We start from the raw sequence: 20,348 nt of genomic DNA, 5'->3' as shown, positions 1-20,348 counted from the left end.
CCGTGGCTGGCTGTGCGAGGCTCAGGGACAAAGAAGGGCTTCGTTTGGAGCCTGCAGCAGAAGGGACATGTCACTATCTTCTGATGTCCTGTTGTCATTGTTCCCAGCATGATTATTAGCCTAGGGAGCTTCTAAGGTTCCTGGTGGATCGTAGTGAAAGATCAACTTGACCCGCAGACTTGGCCAAATGCACAAACATTATTTGCCTTTGCCATTTCTTTCAGAATCCTAGATCCCAGGGCCCGAAGGGTCCTTAGAGATGAGTGGTTCATTTGTCACCTGAGTCCCCTTGGCTGGGTCACCACCGGGCAGCTCATTACTTCTCCAGAAGAGGAGGAAAGAAAGTGGCGTTTTTGAACATGAGTTTTATGCTGGGCATGGTCTTAGAATCTTCCACATTTATGCTCGCATTCAGTCCCCTCCACTTGCCTTTGAGAAACGTATTTTTACCCCAATTTTATATATAAGGAACTTCAGTCTCAGAGAGATACCTACCCGTGCCACCAGCACACAATGACCAAAGTGTTTTTTAATAGCTGCCTACTGTATGCCCAACACATCGCTCAGCCTCGAGTGTATCTTACCTTACTGAATTCTCACAGCAACCCTAGGAAGGAGGTATTATAATCCCCATTTTACAGATGAGGAAATCGAGGCCCGGAGAGCAGAAGCTATTTGCTCAAAGGCACACAGCTAGGAAGTGCTAGGTCAGGGATCCAAACCCAGATTTTCCTGGCAGGTGCTCTTTCCACAATTATGCACATGGTTTTTCTCCCTCTTGGAAAGCCCTTCCTCTGTGGAGCAGGGGGCTGCCTCCCATGGCTTCTGCTCATTCTGGCTCTGGTTTGGGCCTCACAGGCCCTGCCTCCCCAGAGGTTTGCAGATGGAGACCGTGTCTGTGTCTTCTACTGGGCCCCATGGCTACAATGCCTGCAGTTGGGCCCTCTTTGTCCTGCTGCACATTTGTGTCTGTGCCCGGGTCTCCCCTATTGGTGGGCTGTGGAGTGCCAAAGGGGCTGGGATACAGTTTTTGTCACTGTTTACAACCCCAGCTGCTGGCCTGCCAAGCCTCCCAGGGCCAGCTCCTCCCCTGGGGAAGGGGAGACAGACTGAGAAGTGGACCCTGGCAGGAAGGATGCTGGGCCACGGCCGTGGCCAAATCTGGCTGCTTCCAGGGCACGGGGTCAGGAAGTGGTGCGGCCAGGCCCCCTCTAAATGTCCCGTCTTGGTTCTCAGCACTAGGTGGGGTTACCTCCGGAAGCTGGAAAAGGGCCAGTGACTTCAGTCCCTGAGATCGTTGGTCTCTTGGAGGTGGCGTCAGCCAAGCCCTACTGGCCGTCTCCCCAACAGCTGTCCACACCCGTGGTAGACTGGGCCAAGGCAGAGGTTCAGCTGGTTCTTCCAGGGAGCTCTATCCTGTCACGGGCTCAGGCTTCAGCTCTGGACCTGGGAGTCGAGAGCTGGGTTCTATGTCTGCCCTGCCAGGTACTTGCTGTGTGACTCTGAGAAGTGACAGTCTTGTCCTTGGAGTCATTGTCTACGAAGAGTATGGACTAATGAACATGGCTGCTCACGAGTCCTTCTCTGCGTAACTCACGCCAGCATTCTGGCTCCAGAGCTCCCAACCATTCTTAACCGGGCCTCCCTATCCCTATTTACAGACCCAAGGCTCAGAGGGAAAGTAACCTTTCCCAGGTCACACAACTCAACTCAAGAGGCTGTCAAACCTGTAAGCTTTCTCCTGCACCGCACCCCCACACTGCTCGCACATGTTGTCTCCATGCTGAACAGAGGCCTCTGTGCAAAGAAACCAGGCAGTTCAGGGAGAAGGATGCTGACTTTGCGGGGGGCTCTTCCTGTGTGTCAGGCCTCTGGGCTTCCTCGACTCTCTGTGAGCCAGGTGTTATCCTCCCATTTTATAGATAAGGAAGCTGAGGCCCTAATCACAGGAGCTGAGTTTCCCAGGTTCTGAAACGCGTGTTCTTTCAAGGCCACAGTCTCCCCACACCTCACGGAGGCCCTGCTCAGTTTCACTGGGTTTTATAACTGGCCTCTCTGTTTACTGACTATTGTCCCAATTAGCAAAATCCTGGGCCAGAGGGGTGGGTGTTCCCAGGAGGACCCAGAGAACAGCAGTGAGCCAGAAAGCAAACAAGCTCCAAGTGAGGGCTTCCCAGGAGTGGCCGGCTGCCTGAGAAATCAAGAACAACAGTGTTTGGGGTGAAGAGAAAAGAACAGGGTGGCGTCTTCCAGGCCCGGCCAAGGCCTTTTGTACACAGTGGCCGGGGGCGGAGGGCGAGGCCGCCTCCTCCAGTCTCTGGTAGCTGCCCTGGGAGGCCCAGAGAGACAGGAAGACCAGCTTGAGGTCACACAGGGAGCAGGGCCAAGCTAGTTGAGGGGGGTCTAGCGACAGGGGAGGGACATGGTTGTATAACTCCTTCCTGTGGAAGACACTGAAAAGCTGCCTACTATGTGCACGGCTCTGGGCAGGAACCAGGAACACCCAAGATCAAAGGTCAAAGGGACGTGTGAGTTCCAGAGGAGAGCAGGGACTAGGACATGTGCTCTCCGGACAAGTGGTGGCAGAGCCAGGCTACCTCCCGAGTCAGAGAAACCAGGCCCGACCCAAGTGTCTATGAGTGGCAGAGTCCGTCTGCTCAGTGGCCACAGCCCGGGGGTCTTCCTAGGACATGCCTTTGTCCTGGGTACTCATACAGGTGTGAGGGGGGCCTAGCAGGCTTTCCTGTGACCCCCTGCCCCAGCCTGGGAGGTGTGTGGGGAAGAGGGCGAGGTTGACTGCCTCAGAGATTGCTGGCTGTCGGGGCTGGCCTGGCCTTGATTGGCTTAGCGACTGCGGGGGTCACTGCCGCTCCCTGCCTAGGCTGGATGACTCCTGGAGGGTTCTGCCTCGTCTCCCCAGACAGCGCTTGGGGATTAGAGCCAGCCCGACGTGTGTTTGAGTCTCAGCGGTGCCTCTCTCCAGCTGAGTGGCCCTGAGCAAGTGACTGAAACTTGCGGAGTCTGTTTCCCCATCTGTGACATGGGAACTTCAATGCCTGTTTCCTCTGGTTGCTGTCAGGAGGCTCCATATTGGACCCCGCCTGCCTTTCCTCCCTCTCTTCTCCCAGAGATGTCTGGACCCAGAGGTGAGATGGCATGCTGCCATCGGTGATGGTGGTGCCTCCTTCTGCAGCTTAGGGGCCCTGGACCGTCTGAATGAGAGGGTCCTATGGAGGTGAGCTGGTCCAATGCCCCCATTTTACAGATGGGAACACTGAGGCTCACAGATGTGTAGGTTCGGGATATGGTTGCACAGACAGTTTCCAAGAATGCTGCCGCCAGGAAGGCATCTTAGAGCATGCTGCCCCAGTGCATGGAGCATATGGAGACTTGAGGCCCAGACAGGGACAGCGACTTATGCAAAGTCATCCAAGAAGTCAGTGGCAGAAGCAGGTCTAGCACTTGGGCCTCTTCATTTTTACCTAGGGGTCTTTCTTTTGCACTGAGATCCCCCACTGTCATGAACTCCTACATCGTCTTCCAGGCGGGGAGCAGTGTGAGACCATATTGCCCCATCGCAGCCCACACACATCACTGCCCTGTAGCAAGAGTTTCCAGGCTGCGGGCTCCCCAGAGGCTGGGGCCAGGGTCTCTTCACCAGGTCTCCAGTGCTGAGGACCCAGGCTCCAGAGCTGTAGGGCCTTGGTAATCAGTAACCTGGGGGCCAGGGACCCTGGGCTGGTAGTCAGTGACCCCCTGGGGCCAAGGCCAAGCCACAGCAGCCCTCTGTGAATCACCAACTGGCCAGGTCAGGCCTACTCTTCCAGAAGGGACCACTCAGCTGGGCCAACTGCCAACTCACTTTCACTCTGGGGGCTGGGATGATGAGATTTCTTCTCCCTACTCGTTTGTCTTTTCTGAACTGTCCAATGAGTGGGCATTACTTTAAGTATATTTTCAGTGGTATTATTTCTTTTTTAAAAGAAACAAAAACTATCATGGATACATACCTGGAAATAGTTTTAAACCCCTACAGCTAGTTTTATTTTCAGGTGAGTAGATTGAGGTGTAAACTTCTATACGGTAACAATTTACCCGTTGTGAGTGTTTAGGAGTCTGATTTTTAGTAGATTTTTCTGTTGTGTGATCATCACCATTATCTAGGGTTGGAATGTTTTCATCACCCTTAGGTGTCCTCCCAGGCTGGCTGCAGTGACCCCAGCCTCAGGCAGGCACAGTAGGATTTGCAAGTGAAAGTCTCCCCCTTGGTCTGTCCCCTTTCAAGCACACTGCCTTGACAGTTCAGTGTTTACCCTCCTTGACTTTTGAAGGATGCATGCAAAAACCACCACCCTTATAAAAAAGAGGCGAGGAGTCATATGATAGTCCTCGTACAATTTGCTTCTTTTTGCGCTTAGAGGTCTCTCTCTGCTTACTGTGTGCCTACTGTGTGCCAGGCGCAATCAGAGCTAGCTCATTCTTTTTCACAGCTGCAGAGTGGTCTATTGTATGGCGGCTCCATAATTTATTTAACCAGGACATTTGGGTCCTTTCCAGTTTTCTTCGAACAATGCTTCAGTGAACATCCTTGCACGTATATTTTGGTGTTTCTCTGTAAGGAATACTGAAGGAAGTGGGACTTCTGTGGCCTTGTGTCTTTCGAATTCACAGAGCTAAATTGCTATGCAGAGAGGTGAAACCGGTTTATGCTTACGTGGAGAGCATCTGGGAACTGGGGGAGGTTGATAATCCTCCAAATCCCCAGGGAGAGGGAAGAGCCCTGAATTCAGCCTCTGCAGGCCAGGGCCTAGGCACACAGCCCTGAGCCCTCGGGCATCTCTCCGTGGCTCCCCGCAGACACTGGGATAAGTTGCAGACTCTTGTGGGGCTCCAGGGTCCCTGTGACCCTTGCCAGCCTCTCATCTCCTCTTGTTCCCTGTGTCTCAGACTGGACCCCTACTTACTCACTGGATGTGGCCTGTGTTTGCTTGTCCTTTGCCCAGGCTGTCCCCTCCCCTAGAATGTCTTTTATTCTCAATCTGCCTCCTCCTTGCTCTTTGAGGCCTGGGGCACAAGTCCTTTTTTTTTCATGAAGTCTTCTAGTAATCCCTACAGTCTGAATTGCTTTCTCTCTGTGTGTTCCCTTAGCTCTTTATCTGAACTACAGACCCCCTTAGGTGGGAGGAAGTTGTGGGTGGTACAGGGTAAACTTCAGCCTGATTCAATAGAAACTGGGCTCCATTGGGAGCTGGGATAGGTGACCATAGCTTTGCAGGAATGGGGACAGGAGCTCCCGTTTACCTAGTTGCAGGCCAGGCCCTTTTCATACACACAGACTGATTTAATCCTCAGTAACTACTGTACCCATTTAGTAGATGAGGAGACTGAGGCATGAAGTACCTTATACACAGTAGAGGCGGGGATCAAACCCAGGTCTCCAGCTCCCCAGTTCTCTTCCTCTCATTGCACTAGGCTATTAGGAGAGAGGAAGGGAAGAGAACCTGGAAACAGAGAAGTGGGTCCAGCAGAGTTGGGGGAGGGAAGAGAGAGGGGTTGGTGGAGGTGGGAAGCAGGCCTGCGTGAGTCAGAATAGCACTTGTCTGAACCCAATGACTGGGTGCCTCTAGCCGGACAGTGAAGGGGTGGGAAGGGAGCCTGGGAGTGGGGAAGAGACTTGAATCCTTGCCTTCCCCCCCCCCCCCCAGGGGAGCCAATAGATAAGACCTTAAAGTGAAAAAAGAACCCTCTGGGCCCCCTCCCCCAAACCCCATAAAACAAACAAACAAACTCTCAGAACCACCACCACCAACGACAAGAACCAATAAGGGCTTGTTATTTAAGACGTGAAGGTGAGCCCTGCAAGCATCAGCCAGCCCAGAGTGGGTAGATAGAAGTGGTTGTTTCTGGGGAGCAGTGAGTGGGGTTGACGGGGAACAACTTTGTACAAATAGGTGGCTGTAGGTTGTGATAAAAAGAAACACTTTTTAAAAGAAGGAAACAAGGGCGGTCTCAAGTAGAGTAGCGTGTGCAGTCTCAGGACTGGAGAGCTCTACCCAGCCCCCGGGAGTCTTGCTTGCTCCCCGGTGCAGTGAAGGCAAGCCCCCTGCCCTCCTGCCCCCAGCTAGGCGCAGCTGCAGGCGGCCTAGGTGGGCCTCTCCCCCAGACTGCCTGGGTTCAAATCTGGGCTGTACCTTTTCCTAGTTGTGCGCAAGTTGCTTGACCACCCTGCACTCAGTTTTCCCCTCTGTAAAGTGGGGCTGTTCATAGGACCTGCTCTGTAAAGGATGTTGTGAGGTGCTGGCCTTCATATGTGTGGAAAGCGTTCACAAAATAGAAGTTCCTGTTATCGTTTTACTGGAGATGTTAGGGGCAGAGAGGGGAGGGGGCTCGTGTGGGGCACACAGGAGGCCGAGCTGGGTTCCCCGCCTTTGGTGCCTGCACGCACCCATGTAGTGTGCATTGCGTGGGCGCCTGCTGAATTCCCTGGGCCGGTTGCTTCGTTGCCGCCCCGGAGCAGGAGTGAAGGGGCAGCCACGCCCGGTTGGGTCGGTGCGGGTTGAATCCCTCATGTCTCCAACCGCCCGGCCAAATCCCCGCCCCTCCGGGGCCCCGCGCCCTCCCTGAGGGGCGGTCCCGGCTTGAGTGGGAAGGGCAGGCGGCTATAAAGGGTCGGTGACCCGGGGATCGCGGCTGCGGGCTGGGGTCTTCTGCCGCCGTCGCTGCCATGGCGCCGCACCACTCCGTACCTGCGCTGCTCTGCGCGCTGGTCCTGGCGCTGTGCGCGCTGTCGCCGCTGGCTCGCGCGGCCACCGCGTCGCGGGGGGCGTCCCAGGCAAGGGCGTCCCAGGGGCGGGTGCCCGAGGCGCGGGTGAGTGCCCGGGGGGCCCGGGGCTCCCGGAGTAACTCTCTATTGTAAGTTCTTGCAGATACAGCGCTAGGAAAAGGGGAGTAATTCAGGTCTAGAATGGAAAAACTGTTTTGTTGCTTTGTAAGTATCTCTCGCTGCTTCCGGGGCTCCGGTGGAAGGGGGTGGGAGCCTCAGGGGGCCTGGCTGTTTCCCTCCCTAGAGGCTAACCTCACCTTGGCCGGATTTCTTGTTCCCCTCCTGACTGCTCCTTTTCCTGGTCTAATTTCTCTTTCTGCCTGCCTGATTTCTCTCCCCTCTTCTGATTTCTGATTTCATTTCAGATACCTCTTTCTTGTCTGATTTCTCTCTCCCTGTCCAGGATTTCCCCCCTCTTTCTTGTATGATCTCACTTCTGCCTGCTTATGCTCATTCCTATTATTTATCCTCCCTTCTCTGTTGTCTCTTCTGTCCTGTCTGGTTTCTCCTCCTCTCTCCTGTTTTCCCTTTGTGTTTCTCCACCCCTCTGCCTGAGTTCCCCCCATCTGGTTCCTCTTAGATCCGTCCTCCGGCCCGAGGTGACCTGTGCCTGCTGATTTCTGCCCTCCAGCTCCAGGCTAACCATCCTGCCTCTGCCCCGTCTCTAGCTCCTGTGCATGTCTGATGTCCTTCCCCCGATCCTTGACCGCCTCCTCTCCAACAGGCTCCTGCAGACCCCGGCTGCGTCCTCTCCACCTTTTCCAAGAAATGGAATTTGGGGGTGGGACGTTGGGGGGGCAGGAGGGAGGAGGCAGACAGCGCAGGAGGCCACTTGGGCTCAGTCATCTAGGCCCTTCTTGGGAGGGTGATGGGGACATGGATGGGGTATGGGAAATCTTCCAAAGAGCAAAAGCAAAAGGCTGTGTGACCGTGGGCCACTACCCTCCCCCATTTGGGCCTCAATTTCCCTATCTGCAGAATGGGGTTGCATAATGAGCTCTCTGAGGACCCTTCTAGTTCTAGGAGCCACTGAGGTGTTGGAAGGGAACCCACTGAACCCCTGGGGACCCCCAGATTTACCCTTGCCATGTGAGGGGGTCTCCCTTTCGTTCCAGAGCTTACGCTCTTGGGGCTTACAGCAGTTCCCTGTGCCACTTCCTAGCTGGGGGTCCTTGGCAGAGTCACTTCACCTCTCCGTGCCTCAGCTGTCCCATCCAATTGGCACTAAGAAGGGAGGGGAGAAGAGAGGTAGAGCCCTCTGTCCCTGCATCACCGGTGAGCTGAGTAGGCAAGACAGACTCTGGTCAAGGACAGGGTTTGGAGCCTAAACTCCGCCCTGTTTGCTCGCTGGCTCACAGAGACGCGGGTAGACTCGCCTCAGGGGTGGGGAGATTCAGAGGCTCAAGTGAGATGCTCTTGGGGCTGGAAACCACCCTCCCTCGTGCCCCGGGGTCTCTCCCCACCGAGGCTCCTGCCCCCGCTCAGGCCATGCCTGTCTCTTGCAGCCCAGCAGCATGGTGGTGGAGCACCCTGAGTTCCTCAAGGCAGGGAAGGAGCCCGGCCTGCAGATCTGGCGTGTGGAGAAGTTCGACCTGGTGCCCGTGCCCCCCAACCTTTATGGAGACTTCTTCACAGGCGACGCCTATGTCATCCTGAAGACGGTGCAGCTGAGGAATGGCAACTTGCAGTATGACCTCCACTACTGGCTGGGTGAGGCCACCCCTTCCCCGTAAAGCACAGACCTTGAGGCACAGCCCCCCAGGAGGACTTAGTGACTGCTGAGCATCGAGCGTGTGCCTGCCCCTTGGCTAGACATTGCGGGTCTGGAAACACTAGAGCCCGCCTGCCCCCGTTCAGACCCCAGCTCTGCCCTTTGGCGGGCCACTCAGTGCCTCTGGAAGGGGCACACCCTACCTCCCGGGAGTGCCTTGAGGGTTAGACAGGTTACCGTGGCACTCAGAGCTGGGTTGACCTGGGTCCCCCGGGCCCCCTCCACACTTCCCTGGTCCAGCTCCAGCCACACCCCGGTTTGCCCTGCAGAGTCAGGAGCCTGGAGCCCCTGCTCTGCTCCGGGACTCGGTAAGTCCCCCCCCATCTCCGCACCTCACTTTGTTAATCTGTGAACTGAGCCACTGCTCCCAGGCCTGACTTCATGTGTAGAGGTCTGAGAGGGAGTGCAGGGCAACGAGTGAGAGGTGAGTGTAGGAGGATGCGTCAGAGCTGAGAGGGCTCTTGGAGACTCATGGAGTCCGGCCTCCCGCCGCCCCCTTATACAGATGGGTTAACTGAGGCCCAAAGAAGGTAGGGGCTTGCCCAGCTTCTACAGCCAGGCCTGGACAGTGCTGGGGGCTCAGGACTCCTCCTCCTTGGGAGGCTGGGTCCACTTTCGGGAAGCCAGGCTCATGCTGCTCTGACGCCCCCTAGGCAATGAGTGCAGCCAGGACGAGAGCGGGGCAGCCGCCATCTTCACCGTGCAGCTGGACGACTACCTGAATGGTCGAGCCGTGCAGCACCGTGAGGTCCAGGGCTTCGAGTCAGCCACTTTCCTGGGCTACTTCAAGTCTGGCCTCAAGTACAAGGTAGGTCTGGGTGCCAGGGATGGATGCACCAATGGCAGAGCTTGCTCAGGCCCATCCGTCTTCCAGCCTTGTAGGTTGGGGTGGCAGACAGGTCAGAGCTCAGCTTTTGGAGTTGGCTAGCCCTGGGTTTGAATCCTGGGCCTTCCTAGCTGTGTGACCGTAGCCAAATTACACTCCCTCTCTGAGCTTCTGCTTTCTTACCTTAAAATGGAGAGAAGAAAATGTGTCACTTCACAGGATTGTCTGCCTAGCCCCAGCAGTGAGGGGTGGGCCATGGGTGGACATCCAGCCGCTTGCTTCCCCAGGGCAAGGCCCAGTCCTGCTCCCGCACCTCTCAGTTCATAGGTCCTGCCAACAGAAGGCCCCATACTGGGTATTTGAAAGGGCAGCCTTGACTTCATTCCTCATTATGTTCATTAGAATCCTCTTTGACCTTGAACTCTGAGGAGTCTGAACCCACACAGCCCTTACCCCCAATCCTCGGCCAGGTGGGGCTGAGCAAAACCAAGCTAGGAGCCCTGAGAGGCTCTGCCCTACTGTGCTGTGTGACAAGCAAGCCACTTGGCCTCTCCGAGCCTCCTTTCCTCTCTGGATGCATGAGAGCCAGTGGTACCTGCCCTTCAGGCCTGGAGACAGGATTTGGTGAAGGGTGGCTGGGAAATACCGTGCACAGGGCTGGCACCTTGGAAGCGCTCAGGGAAAGGTGTGGTTTTACAAAGCCGGGGTTGTCTTCGGTCAGGATAGGGAGGGGATCACGAGCTTTGGTAGCCAGACGGGCCTTAATGTCAGAGTGCAAAATCTTATTTTAAGGTAGGGAGGGAAACTGAGGCACAGAGCGGTTAAGCAACTGGCCCAGGGTCAACCAGCAAGTCAGTCCTAGAGGCAGGACCAGAGCCAAGATCTTCTGACTCCCAGCATTCTTTCCACTACACCAACCTGCCTCTTGTGAGCCAGGGCCTGTCATAGGGGTGAAGCCCTGTCTGTGCTGTTGATGTGCTGTATGACCTTAGAGAAGTCATTGCCCCTGTCAGGGCCTTAGGGTCCCCTGTGCCAACTGGGTGGTATTTGGGGGTCTGAGCAGGAGTCTGCTCAGGTGAGGCACAGGGGACTGGACAATGGGAAAGCATGCTGCGACCGAGATAGCAAAGAGTAGGGTGTGTTCTGGGAACAGGGACTCAGGCCCGGGCTGGGTGGAGCTAGGCTGGATGCCCCCTGTTGGCCAGTTTCTCCGTACCCACAGCTCCTCCTACTGAGCTGACCTGCTCCCCCTTCTTCCTATAGCCCTTTAGGAGGCTTTGGTACCTTAAAAAAGAGGTGAGAAGCTTGGGACCCAGACCCCGGAGCTGGAGAAGAACCAGGCCTTTTTGTAGTTCTTGCAACAGGAAGTGGAAAGAGCACTTGACCAGGAGTCAGGGAGATTGAGGTTCAGGCCCCAAGGCTACCCCCTCTAACTGCTGTGAGGCTTTGGGCCGGTCGCGTGCCTCTGGGTGTATGCTCTTGCACATTTATCAAGCCCTTGTAACAGCAGTGCCTGCTTGTTGTTGCTGTTGTGTGGACACAGTAGCTTAACTTCGGGACAAGGTTAGCAGCTTCCGCAGCTGGTAGGTGACGGAGCTGGGACTCAGTGTGAAGAGCCCAGCACAGAACTGGCTCACAGTGGACGCTCTGAACTCCCTGGTCCCTGATCTTAGTGCAGACGGGGCCTAGGAATCTGCATGTGTAGCAAGCATCCGCTACCCTCTGGTGCGTTTTCCAGGATGTTCTTGGACCATATTCTGCCGAATGCTCTGTGGGGTGAGTTCCTGGCCCGGCCCTGGATTTGGGACTTCAGTCCTGAAAGGCCCAGGCTCCTCCTGGTGGAAATGGGAGGTCCAAGGCCAGTCCTGTTTGCTGCCTTCTGCAAGTCCTCCAGCTGCCCCCGCACTTGGCAGGCCCAAGCTTCCTGGCCTGGAGCCCTCATCAATTATAGATCCCTAAGGAGCAGACTTTGTTACGCAAGACTTGTTCCTGTGAAAGCCTGCTCCTCAGAACCAGTTCTGTCCTCGGGGTGTGAGAAGGGGCACGGAGGGGACAGGAGGGCCTAGAAAGGGCTGTCATATGTCATAGGCCCTGGCCCCTCTGGTTCTGCAACCCCCCTACCCTGAAAAGTATTGCAATTTTCAGAATCTGGAGATCCCCCCTCCTCCTCCTCTGCCTCTCAGACAGAACGCTAGAGACCCCTCATGGCTGGGTGATTTGAAACCCTTTGTTCAAACAAAACCTGGGCTGGGCTGAGTCATAGAAGCCCCTGGCCCCACAGAATCAGTTGAGTCCTTCCTGGACTCCCTCCCATTTCTTAGATAAGTAACCTAGAGTTCAAGAGAGGGAGGGGGCCAGCCCCAATCAGTACATTTTTCTTTGTCTTACAAACTTCTTGACATTAAAAAAAAATGTAAATCTGTATAGCTTTTTTTTTCTTCTTCTGACTATAAGAGTAATACAAGCTTATTGAAAAATGTCAAACATTATAGAAAGACAGGTTTTAGAAAGTATAAGTCCCCTGTGGTTTTACTTTTAGAGATATACACCAAATGATGGATAATACTTTTCACTCTATGTGTGAATGAATAGCCGTGTAGATTCATGTATACATAGGGAACTCTGTCTGTCTATCTGTCATCTATATAGCCTCACTTTAACTTGGAAAGTGACTTTTAGGACCATTTATCCTGTTGAATTTTGTTCAAATAATGTGATGCCAATCTCTGCCCACCGAATGACTAGGCCATAGAAAGCAATAATCACTTCTAAAGAGTATAGTGAAAATTTCCATCCCCTGCAGTTGTAGACCCACTAATGCCTTCCAAGATCTTGCTTTGATCTTTTTGTTAATGTTTCCAAGTCTAATTTCCTAGGATGGTAAGGTTAAAGGAGTTAATTAATCAGGAGATTCATGTCCACAATCATGAGACATCAAGCATTCTTTTCCTTTATAAATTCAGAGAGAGTTTATTTATTGTTTTAAAAATGTTTATTTTTGAGAGAGAGAGAGAGGAAGAGAGAACGTGAGTGGGGGAGGGGCAGAGAGAGAGGATCCCAAGTGGGCTCTCCACTGACAGCAGAGAGCCCGATGCAGGCCTCGAACTCACAAACCGTGAGATCATGACCTGAGCCAAAGTCGGATGCTTTAACCGACCGAGCCAGCCAGGTGCTCCCAAAGAGTTTATTGAAACCAAATTTATGACCTAAAACAACCCTTTTCCTTTTTATTTCATTGTTTTTTTTTAACATTTGTTTATTTTTGAGAGAGAGAGAGAGAGAGAGAGAGAGAGAGAGAGAGAGTAGGGGAAGGGTAGAGAAACAGGGAGACAGAGAATCCCAAGCAGGCTCCATGCCACCAGTGCAGAACCTACTGTGGGGCTCGAACCCACAGACTGTGAGTTCATGACCTGAGCCAAAATCAGAGTCTGGACTTGCCACACCACAGTCCTTTTCCTTTTTTAAAAAAATGTTTCTGTAAGTAAAAGGCACACTTGAACAAGTGAAATAGTTTGGAAACATAAAAAAGAATTAAGGGCCTTTCTCTTCCTCCGCGTCCGCATTTTCTTGTCTCTGAGGAATCCGTGGTAAAGGTTGGTGTGTCCTTTTAACACTTTCTGGAGAAGTTGTTCAGATCCACTGTCTCTGTGCCTCCAGCTGTACCAAGTCCTTGGGTCAGGGCTGTCCACGGACACTTAGGCGTTCCTGGGCTGGCAGACGGGCGAGGCTGGGTCCCTGGAGGACGAACTTGGGAGTAAAACCAGCACTGCCACTCACTAGCTGAGACCCTGGGCGCAGAGTTGAACCTCTTTGTGCCTCAGTTTTCTTGTCTCACCTTCTTGAAGTGGGGTAATGAGAGCCCCTACCTCAAGGGCTTGTTGTGAGGATTGAATTGCATGTCTGTAAGGCAGGTGCCTCAGCCCCCCTGGCATGGGCTCGCTGAGCGGCAGCCTCTGCGGTCATTACCGCGTGAACGCCGGGTTTGCATCTTTATCCTCAGCTGCCCTTCCTCACCTGCTCCCCAGCAAGAGGACCCTTGAAGCAGAGGAAGGAAAGGCTCCGTGAATCCCTCCCTGGTAGCCCTGCTCAGCCCAAGGGGATCCTCTTGAGAGGCCTCATGCTGGTACCAAGAAAGGACACCAGAGGGCGCTTCACTCACAACAACAAAACCCAGCTTGCTTCTTGAAGGCCTGTGCTCTGAGCAGTGGCTTGTTTCTGCCTCCGGTCCTGGGTGACCGTAGTTACCTTTGCTCTAAGAAAACCTGATTTGGGGTCAATAATGTTGGTATTTTAGACGTAGTCACACCTGGGTTTGAATCCCAGTTCTGACATTAACTAGCTGTGAGCTCTTGGGCAAGTCCCTTCACTTCTGGACTCTACTTTCCTCATCTGTAAGATGGGGTTGACTGACACCTTCCTCACGGAAGATGCAGGCAAGATGCCCAGCACAGGGGGCATGGCATTGTGATTTCAGACACACTTTTGATATTGCTTACTGTGTGTAGACATAGTAAGAGGCCAGTTGAAACTCGCTCCCTTTGTCCACCTGCCCTCGTGGAGTCTGTGCAGCAAGTCAGACCTCAAAGTGTCAAATCAGACACCTCAAAGGGAGGTGGCGGAGAGGGGCCACATTGCTGGCCTTAGTGGGAGCCCTTCTCGCTCCACCCTGTGACACGTGGAGCCAGGCTGGGAACAGGAGGCGGGGTTTCAAGCCTTAACGTTGCCACACATGAGCTGACTGCCCTTGAGTCAGTCGCTTCACAGCTTTGGGCTTCAGTTTACCGTGAGTAAAATAGGAAGCCCTCTTAAGGACCTTCTCGACTCTGACTTGTCATCCTGGGGGTAGGGACTGCTCACGAGAAAGCCAGCAATTTTCCTTGGCATTTCCTGAGCCGAGGGCTGTTCTGACCGTTGTAGGGCAGCCTTCCTGAAGGCCCCTTCCCTGGGACTTGGTGATGACTGCAGAGGGTGGCAGAATAGGGACTTACGTCCTCATTTCAGAAAGGAGAGGACTGAGGCTCAGAGAGGGATAGAGACTTACCCAGAGTCACCCAGCACTGTTGTGGCAGGGCAAGGACTTGACCCTGAGGTTGTACTTTACCCACAACTGTCTCTGAAGGCATAGCCGGGGGTTCCTTCTGTAGATGGAGGGAGAACTGGGTGTGGGTCGGGAGCCATCTTCCTGGAGAGCCTTGAAGGATGGGAAAGCTTGGGGTTAGCATTTCTCAAAATGTTTTGCAGAACACTTGAGCTGTAGGCAGGATGTGGTAGAGAAGGCAGTTCTTGATTCCATAAGGTAGGGAAACACCGTATAAAGCAAAAGGGAAACCTATTTATTTACCCTGGGACTTCTCAGAGCCTTTATTATGCTGATGTGCATTGTGTAAGGCAGTAAGAAGCATTCCCTGAGCTTCTTTGATCATGGAACCCTTTCCTTGCAGAATAACCTGGAAGACCAAAGTTCCTTAGAACATCCCTTAGGAAATGCAGTTCCTCAGTGTTTTGAGAAAGGAATGTCTGTAGCTTTTTGGTCCAGGCAAGTGACCCCCGGGGTCTTAGTTAGCGGAGTGAGTATGAGATTCAGAGGGGTGGCAGTAAGCAGAATCTGACCAGGGAATCTGCTGGAAGGCTACTGGTCGATAGGCCAGAATCTCCTTCCTTTCACCCCTCTCCCCTGCCCCCATATCTGCTTCCCTGGACCCTTTGCCCTGGACTGACACTGTCTCCTTGACCCAACAGAAAGGAGGCGTGGCATCAGGATTCAAACACGTGGTGCCCAATGAGGTGGTGGTGCAGAGACTCTTCCAGGTCAAAGGGCGGCGTGTGGTCCGTGCCACCGAGGTGCCTGTGTCCTGGGAGAGCTTCAACAATGGCGACTGCTTCATCTTGGACCTGGGCAACGTGAGTCCTGCCCTGCCCTTTCCCAGGGGCCACTGAGATGCTTCTGGCCTGGCCAGGCCTGACTCTGGGGAGGTGGACGCACTGATGCGAACGCGGACAAAGACACAGGAAGGGCAGGCCCCAGGGACATCAGTTCCTGCGTTCACACGTGTTCTGTGCACGAGTCAGACACACCTGCAGGGACTCGAGTCAGACACACCTGCAGGGACTCGAGTACAGATGTGCCTAGCACGCATAGACTCGTGTGTGTAGACCCAAGCCCACCACACACAGGCGCACAGACCTCATGCGCAGTATCCTCCAGCTTCGATTGACATACGGGTTCCCTGACGTCTTGCATTCACACGCCCTCTTGACATATGGTCACTTACAAATGCAGGCACGTGCGAAAACTGTCGGCTCTTGCCCACCAGGCCTGGGCACGCCCCGTGATGAGTGCCTACACACATCGACTTGGGTGTGTGTCACACGTGTAGTTGTACACGCACACCTGCATATGGCCACGTGTGCGGGATGCACTTACCCCAGCCCGGTTCACAGATGTGGGATGCTGTGTACACGTTCCTGACACCCGTGTGCACTCAGACCTGCAAGTGGGCGTGGCCAGACATTCTACCCCGACCTCCTAGGTACATGTGCTGTAATGTCCATGCAAGTGTTGGGAGATACATTTTGTGTAAGCTTTTTATTAGAGCCTAATAGGTACACAAAAGTGTGTGCGAATCCTGAGTGCACAGCTCGGTGGGTGTCTCGAAGTGAATACACCTGTGTAACCGACACCCAGGTTAAGAAACAGAACATCATCAACCCATAGAAGGTCCCTCCTGTGCTCTTCTGGTCCCTTCAATCCCGCGGGTAGCCATCATCCTGAACTCTCTGGAATTACGTGGTTCCAGTAGTTTCTGAACTTTGCGTGCATGGAATCATTCTTTCTTGCGTCCGCTGCCTTTTGATCAACACTCCATTTCTGAGATCTGTCCATATGGCATTTGGTTATAGATGGTTCATTCTCCTTGCTGTGTAAGATTTCACTGGGCTGATGTGCCCCAATAACGCTTTTATTGTTTATGTTTCTGGTCGTTTCTGGTTTGAGGCTCCTGCAGGTTGTGCTCCCCAGAGTGTTCTCCCACAGGCTGTTTGGTGCACACACAAATGCCCTTCTGTCGGGTGTACCTCTGGGAAAGGTACCATGGGGTCACGGGATAGCAGTCTGCGGAGCTTTGGTAGCCAAAGCCAAATAGTTTTCCAAGGCGGTTGTGCCAATTTCCGCTCCCACCGGCAGGCAGACGGGTTTATACACGTTGTATGTGTAGTTGAACCTGTGAGAAAGCACATATTCCAAGCTGCACACTCACATATCGTGGTGCACACAGATCACGCCCAGTGTGCCCGGCCGTGTGCCCGGCCGTGCTCCAGCGGCTGCATCTGGGCACGCAGAGAACGAGGTGAGCTTACACACGCCCCACAGTCTCCTCCGTGTCATTGGGCCAGGCTTAAGTGAAGGCTGGGGCACTGCCTGACACAGGGTCCCCGTCTCACAGGACATCTACCAGTGGTGTGGCTCCAACAGCAACCGGTTCGAGAGACTGAAGGCCACGCAGGTGTCCAAGGGCATCCGGGACAACGAGCGGAGTGGCCGGGCCCGAGTGCATGTGTCGGAGGAGGGCGCTGAGCCCGAGGCGATGCTCCAGGTACCCATGGCCACATCCCAGGGGTGCGGGGTGAGGCCGAGCATAGAGGCGGGATGCTTATTCTTTCCCCTCCATTGGTTAGGCAGTTGTGAGGTGAATTTGTTTTTCCACTGAGCTGGAACTCGTCTCGTCGGGAGGTGGGGAAGAGCAACTTCCCTGACAAATCCCAGACTCTCCTGAGAGGTGGGGCTGGAATCCCAGGGCCTGGTGCATGCTGGGGTTGTGAGCCACACCCTCTCGCTGGGAGGGCCAGGTCTTTCCAGGGAGCTGAGGAGGAGGGTGGTGGCGGTGAGAACAATCCCCGTGCTGGAGCCTGATCAGAAAGAGACAACTGACCCAAGCCCCTCTCTCCTCTTCTGATCATTCCTAGTGACTTATGGTCCATTTAGGCAACTGCAGGATGGCTTTGCCAGCCATCATGCTTTGAGGACGTGTCAATGGAGGCAGAGTTGACCAGGATGAGGAGGAGACCATGAGCTCTGTTCCATGCCTTTTGCTTCCTACTTGTCTGGGGGCATTTGAGTTCCAGTTTTTGGGAAGAGTAGAAGATAATTATTATGGGGAGGAGCCTGGATACCAACTATGGCTTGGAAGGGGCTGTAGCTGGGGCTGCTGAGTCTGGTGGTGTAGCCCAGACGGAGGAGTAAAAATAGACTGAGAAGTCACAGGGATACAGGTTCAAATTCTGAATTAGCTACCTCATAGCTGTGCGTACAAGTTACCCCATCTCTCTGGACTTCAGCTGCCTCTTCTATAAAATGAGAGCGATAATCTGTGCCTCCTAGCATGGGTGTGGGGATTAAGTGGGATCATTTGAAGGCATGTGGTGGAAGGTGTTTGCCATTCTTAGAGAGCCGGGGAGGAAATGGTAGAATAAATGTCTGAAGGACTGTCCCGAGGCGGAGGAGTGGGGTGTCCTCACGGAGCTCCTGCAGACAGGGCAACAGGGAGGGAAGGACTTGCCAGGCAGGTCTGGTTGAGATCCGCACACCAGAGACATAGGAAGAGATACAGGACGTCCTCAGAGGAGGCTCTACCCTAAGTGGAGGGTCCCTGTGGATGCCCGAGTGGTCCTTGCCTGCCGGGAGAGGGAGCTCTCTCAGGAACCCAAGCCCCTCGCTGCGGGAGGGGGCTGCCAGGAGCTCACGGCCACCCTTTCTTCCGTGTCTCATCTCCTACAGGTGCTGGGCCCTAAGCCGACCCTGCCTGCAGGTGCAGAGGACACAGCCAAGGAGGATGCAGCCAACCGCAAGCTGGCCAAGCTCTACAAGGTAAGTCTCAGCTGCTCTGTTCCCTGCGTGTGGGGTCAGGACGGGGAAGCAGCTCCTGGCCATGGGACCCTGAGCAAAGCGCCCTCCATCAGGGGCTCGGCTTCCGCACGTCTCCGGTGGGTGCCCATCTACTCCCTTTGCCTTCCTGCACCGAGAATAAGAGAATTTGATCAACCGTGGACACACTTACGTCCTGCTCTTCTGTGGGGTCTTGGGCAACACATATCCCTTCTCTGGGTCTCAGTTTCCTCATCTGTCAGTTAGGGAGAAGGGCGGTAAGGTCAACTTTGCAGGATTTCTAGGGAGTCCACAGAGAAAACTGGGGGGGAAATGTTTTAGGAAAATACTTGGGAAAATACTACAGAAATAGCCACACATGCGTGTGTAGTTATTTCATTTAGAATTTGTTTCTTGTGATCTTTGTTATATGTATGTATTTTTTATTTTAGAGAAAGAGAGAGAGTTCACATGAGTTGGGGAGAGGGGCAGAGGGAGAGAGAGAGAATCTTAAGCAGGCTGCATGCTCAGCACAGAGCTCGACGCAGGGCTCGATCCCACCACCCGGGATCATGACCTGAACCCAAACCAGGAGTCGGACGCTCCACTGACTGAACCACCCAGGCCCCCCTGTATTTTGTGATTTTTAAAACTCAGGCTGATCTTGAGCTAAGGAACTCTGGCTTCAGGGCAAGAGCTCTGGGGGAAAGCCTAGCCTACGCCATGATGCTCATGTTGCGCCCTCAGCTTATTTTGGTAAAAGAACAACAAAATGGGGTACAGCTTCCTATCACCTTCGAAGAATAACCACACTGATTTTTACTCTGATTATAAAGTAATGTATGTTCATTGAAAAAAGTAGCAATACTCCAGAACATAAAAAGAAATGCAATTCCACTGGTTTAAGATAAGTACCATTTTTAAAATGTTTTAATTATAAAAGTAACAATACTCAAGTTTTAAAAAAATCAGCCTCTCCTTCACCCTTTTTAAGGTTACCATGGTTACACGGTGACCGTTTTAGTGAAAGAAAGTCCAGATTACATCTTTTTGTATCTAATTACACAGTTTTCCATCTCTATTTGATATAAATGGATCCAAATTATTCACGCTTTCCTGTGACCTTCTTCTTCCCTCTCAGCGTGGTCAGGAATATCTTTCTACAACCGAAATCTAGATGCCCTTGGCTAGTGGCTCTGTTGTGTGCTATTTTATGAAGGTTAAGAATTTCAACAGACCCCCTAAGTGATGGATGTTAGGATGTGTCCACCTTTCCTGATTGCAGACGGTCCCTCTTTGTACACTTGTACTGAGTATGGCCTTAGAACAAATTCCCAGACGTGGATTATTAGGTCAAAGCCTGAAGACGATGTCAGTGATTGAAAATACCAGTTCCGGAGTCAGATCACCTGGCTTTGAATCCCGGGTCTGCCTTCTAGCTGTGTAGTTACTTAGCCTCTCTGTGTTCTGGTGTCCTTGTGAATAAAATGGGGATATTAGTAGAGGTTTCACAGGGCTGTTGGAAGGATTAAAGGAGTTCTAAAATGACATAAGTTATTAAATTATACAAATTGTTCAGAGCAGTGCCTGGCAGGTAGGAAGCACTCAGTAAGGATAGAACATTTGTTCCTTAAGGTTCTGAATAGCATATTACTAAACAGCACTCTGGAAGGGCTCCCGAATTACCCTCACCACGAGTCCGAAAGTACCTGCTTACCCAGAATTTTGTCAACACGGGGTATTGCCAATTTTGTCTTTGAGTTTTGGCTAGTGTGGTACACTTTGATGAATTTAGTGAAAAATTTTTATCTTGAAATAAATTTAGGGTGTACAGAAGAATTGCAAAGAAAGGATAGAGGGTTCCCACATTCCCTTTAACCAGCGTCTCCTTAACATCTTAACATAACCAGAGACGTTTGTCAAAACTAAGAAATTCACACTGGTTCGGCCCCGTTAACTAAACCATAGACTTTCTTCAGGTTTCCCCCATGTCTTATTCCCGATTCCAATCCGGGATACCACATTTCATCCGCATCCACATCTTTTATTTCCTTTTTGGTTTGTTTGT

The 20,348-nt window shown here is 53.1% G+C and overlaps 1 protein-coding gene across 4 annotated transcripts in view; it reads left to right on the top strand.

Moving 5' to 3' along the window:
• Nucleotides 1–20,348, top strand: part of GSN (gelsolin) — a 53,118-nt gene that overhangs the window by 19,143 nt on the left and 13,627 nt on the right. For 2 of the 4 annotated variants that reach the window (XM_027035000.2, XM_027034999.2), the window contains 5 exons: nucleotides 8,329–8,533; nucleotides 9,248–9,402; nucleotides 15,160–15,321; nucleotides 16,863–17,012; nucleotides 18,194–18,283. In XM_027035000.2, coding sequence (XP_026890801.1) covers nucleotides 8,338–8,533; nucleotides 9,248–9,402; nucleotides 15,160–15,321; nucleotides 16,863–17,012; nucleotides 18,194–18,283 — 753 coding nt within the window. In that variant the 5' untranslated portion in view covers nucleotides 8,329–8,337. Of the gene's footprint in view, nucleotides 1–6,665; nucleotides 6,869–6,949; nucleotides 6,989–8,328; nucleotides 8,534–9,247; nucleotides 9,403–15,159; nucleotides 15,322–16,862; nucleotides 17,013–18,193; nucleotides 18,284–20,348 lie in introns of those variants that run through there. The other 2 variants (XM_015084787.3, XM_015084786.2) reach the window with 2 other exon arrangements.

The sequence above is a fragment of the Acinonyx jubatus genome, chromosome D4, assembly GCF_027475565.1.
Source record: "Acinonyx jubatus isolate Ajub_Pintada_27869175 chromosome D4, VMU_Ajub_asm_v1.0, whole genome shotgun sequence".
NCBI lineage: Eukaryota > Metazoa > Chordata > Mammalia > Carnivora > Felidae > Acinonyx > Acinonyx jubatus.
This window is presented reverse-complemented; position numbering and strand designations above follow the sequence as displayed.